At 34.2% G+C, this 3,671-nt stretch overlaps 1 protein-coding gene across 1 annotated transcript; it reads left to right on the forward strand.

The window, feature by feature from the left end:
• The first annotated feature begins 1,922 nt into the window (after nt 1–1,922).
• LOC133522791 (cathepsin B-like) lies at nt 1,923–2,976 on the forward strand. Its single transcript, XM_061858237.1, has one exon. It carries the CDS (start codon nt 1,953–1,955, stop codon nt 2,955–2,957), a length of 1,005 nt encoding a protein of 334 aa, XP_061714221.1. The 5' UTR covers nt 1,923–1,952; the 3' UTR covers nt 2,958–2,976.
• The last annotated feature ends 695 nt before the right edge of the window (nt 2,977–3,671 follow it).

The following is a 3,671-nucleotide window of genomic DNA, read 5'->3' on the forward strand; positions in this document are numbered from 1 at the left end:
ACCGGCAGGAAGACAACACTATGAGTAGGGTGTTTTTATTTTGTTTTATTGCATATTTGAATGAAATTATCTATTGATATTTAATACACCCTTTCACAACAACAAGTATTTGTTTTTTTCGTTTCCAGTAGTAGCTGAATCTGTGTGTCCGTCCTACGCAAAGGGTCCTCATGATGTTCCCGTTTAATTCTACATTTTCAAGTACAAAGAGCTTGAAAGCACCCATTATATATTGACACCCATATTGTATAAGATTAAATAGAACTTGCGGTCAGCACTTGGTTGTTCTTTTACACAATTTCTTCTTGAGACGTAATCTTTAGCTCAGAGACGTTATCTAACGTGAGAATTATTGCTATTTAAAATATCTGTGCATGCGAGATTCAGTTAATAAAATTCAATGACTATATTGACTATGCTATTCCACATATAGGGCACCCGTCCCGTCACACACGACATTTTGTATAGATACCTGTTTAGTTATAATATGTTTGAAAATACCGCGCAAGGCAGGATCTCCAAATTTTAAACGTAAGTACTTATATTTTTTAAAGGTTTCATTATGTAAGGATTTATACCCCAACTCAACCTACCCAAACAACCAATTGATGAGATTGAGCTTTTTAAATTACTTTTACACGTACACACACAGGCCAATTCGAACGTGCACTGATATCAAATCGATATTAGAATGATATTGGAAGCATATCAGTTAGCTGTCATTGACCTCCCTATCGCTCTATATCCTATAGCTTGAAATTATAGCGGCACCGGGTCGCGTAGATATACATCTTCAGTAGTTGGCCGCTTACATATTTTTCTTAGTAGATACATGCTTTTAAAAGACAACAGTGTAGTAATGGGTTTTCATATAACATTCCGTCCGTTATAATAGCACAAATATGATTATTATTTTTTAAATTCTGTATGTGTAAATACATTGTAGAACTTCGCGTACTATTTTTGCTACATTTCCGAGTAAATTGGAGAAAAGTATTATTATTACTCAAATAAAGGCAACGTGTACGATTTGTAAGTTTACACGTGGACATTTAAACTTGGAATGCTAAAACGGTAGGTATTGCAATTATAGAACTTTCCATAATATGATATTATAGGCACATAACTTTATCGATGTACATAGCTCTTTTATTGCTATTTGGGAATGCTAAAAAGTTATTTCAATGAAATTACCCATATTATTATATTCAAATAACTGTTTCGATGTACATAACTCTTTTTATTATTATTTTGTTGCTGTCACGTTGTTATTGCTTCGAATGCGTTTGAACTAGATTAATAATTATATGTTACGGCTAAAATGCACTATATATGCATATATAAAAAAAACATCAGTCTATCTCTTTGTTCACACAAAAAGAAGATTGTGGTACATAAAATATGTTGTTGAAAGAGAGTAATTTAAAATTGTCTAATAGTGCCTAAGCTGTTCTAAATGTTATTAATTCTGAATTTTACCGGTATCATTGATTTTTCGTATGTTTTTTGATTTATGCGTCACTCGTCAAGAAAAATCGCAAAACAAATAAGATTATCGATTACGATACATATTAATCGTTTTGAGCGATGGCGCCATAACCTTTGGCCTAACTTTTTGATATTTAACAAACTTAATACATAAAGAATTAGGTTCAAAGTCAAATGGCGTTCTAAAAGTTTTAATAACGTATCGAAAGATGGCAGTAAATTTAGTGTGGCTACAAAGCTTTCTTTGACAATCCACCTCTATTTCAAATTCTCTTTGGCGCAACCAACGCCCAGTGCAGCGATACTATAAAAGTATTTAACTTATTCCGCTATCTTTATGATATATTTTCACATTTTTTAACAATGTGATCATATATTGCGTGCCACAAATAACAGCGTCATGTGTTTAAGTTTATAAGCGCTTCGTGCATTGACCATTTCACATAATTAACGTAAGACAGAAGATGGCACTTTCGATAACAATGTTATTATTAATTGTTGCCGCATTGGCAACTGCCAAGAATTCCCTCCATCCACTCTCGGATGAGTTCATATCTCTGATCAATTCGAAACAAAGTACTTGGAAAGCTGGCCGAAACTTTCCTTTGGACACTTCTCTCACTTACATCAAAGGATTAATGGGGCTACTCAAGAGTTCATCAGTATCCAAGCTCCCCGTCCAAATTCACGAAGATGGCCTGATTGCCAATTTACCCGAAAACTTTGATTCTAGAGAAAAATGGCCTAGTTGCCCAAGTTTGAATGAAATCAGAGACCAGGGATCGTGTGGAAGCTGCTGGGCTATGGGGGCTACTGAAGTCATGACTGATCGAGTTTGTATTTACTCGAATGGTACAAAACATTTCGAATTCTCTGCTCAAGATCTAACAAGTTGTGACGGCAGGAATGGTTGCGATGGCGGAGATCTAGATTACGCTTGGCTATACTGGAAACAAGCAGGTATTGTATCAGGAGGACCTTATAATTCATCTCAGGGATGTAGGCCTTACGAGATTCCTCCTTGCGAACATCATGTGGACGGAAATAGGCCCAAGTGCAATGAATCTAGTGAAACACCAAAATGTGTAAGGAAATGTAGAGCTGGTTATAATGTAGAGTATAAACGAGACAAGCACTACGCTAAAATCGTTTATAAGGTCAGGGGAGAAGATCAAATTAAAGCTGAATTGTATAAGAACGGTCCGGTCGAGACTAGTTTTGTAGTGTATGATGATTTCGTTAATTACAAAAGTGGGGTGTATTCGCACACAACAGGAGAATGGCTTGGTGATCACGCTATTAAAATATTGGGGTGGGGAGTAGAAAACGGCAAGAAGTACTGGTTGTGTGCCAACTCCTGGAACAGTGACTGGGGTGATAAAGGTTTCTTCAAAACTCTGCGAGGTGAAAACCACTGTGACATTGAAAGCGAAGCTTTAACTGGAGAACCTGATTTAAGCGGGCATTAAACAAAAATATCAAATAAAATTCTTTTCATTTACGTATATGTTTAAAACAATATTACTGTATATATATACATATATATATATTAGTACTTACCTCTTGGCTAAATAAAGCTACGTGTGATTATCCTACAAAACGTTATTATTTTTGATAACTATCATACGCTTTAAAAATCTTTTAACGATATCCAATCAACATTTGGGATATTATAGATAATACTATATTATGACTTCAAATTTCAGTTCACAATCTATATGTACAGTCTTTATAGTCATATCTCTTTCACTTCTAAATATTTTCCATTCTCCATGATTTTTTACTTATAGTATGTTATTCACACAATGTAAAGTTTATAGCTTTTTCTTTTTTTCAAAATTTGCAAAACAATTTTTTTTTTAAACGTAACCTATAAACCTAGAATATTTTATGCTGAAGCGATTGACATCAAAATCAAGTGATTTGTTAAGATTTAGTTAGTGGAAACCCTTTTCTCCGGAAATGGAATTTCATAAATAAAGTTACCGTTATTTCGTTAGATTCTAAAAGCTATTCTTCCCTCTTACGATCGAAAGAGGTCGCGATTTTGAGTAGAAATATTTTTTAAAACGATGCAAATAAAAAAAAGCTTTAACCCTTAAGTCCCTAGCGGCAACATACTTGACATCATACCTATAATAAAAACAAAAACGCATCACTACAACAAGACTTTCGGTTCAAAA

The sequence above is a fragment of the Cydia pomonella genome, chromosome 11 (genome assembly GCF_033807575.1).
Source record: "Cydia pomonella isolate Wapato2018A chromosome 11, ilCydPomo1, whole genome shotgun sequence".
Lineage (NCBI taxonomy): Eukaryota > Metazoa > Arthropoda > Insecta > Lepidoptera > Tortricidae > Cydia > Cydia pomonella.

Bases quoted from the DNA above. Each gene is read 5' to 3' on its own strand.
- LOC133522791 (XM_061858237.1), top strand. From the start codon at position 1,953: ATGGCACTTTCGATAACAATGTTATTATTAATTGTTGCCGCATTGGCA.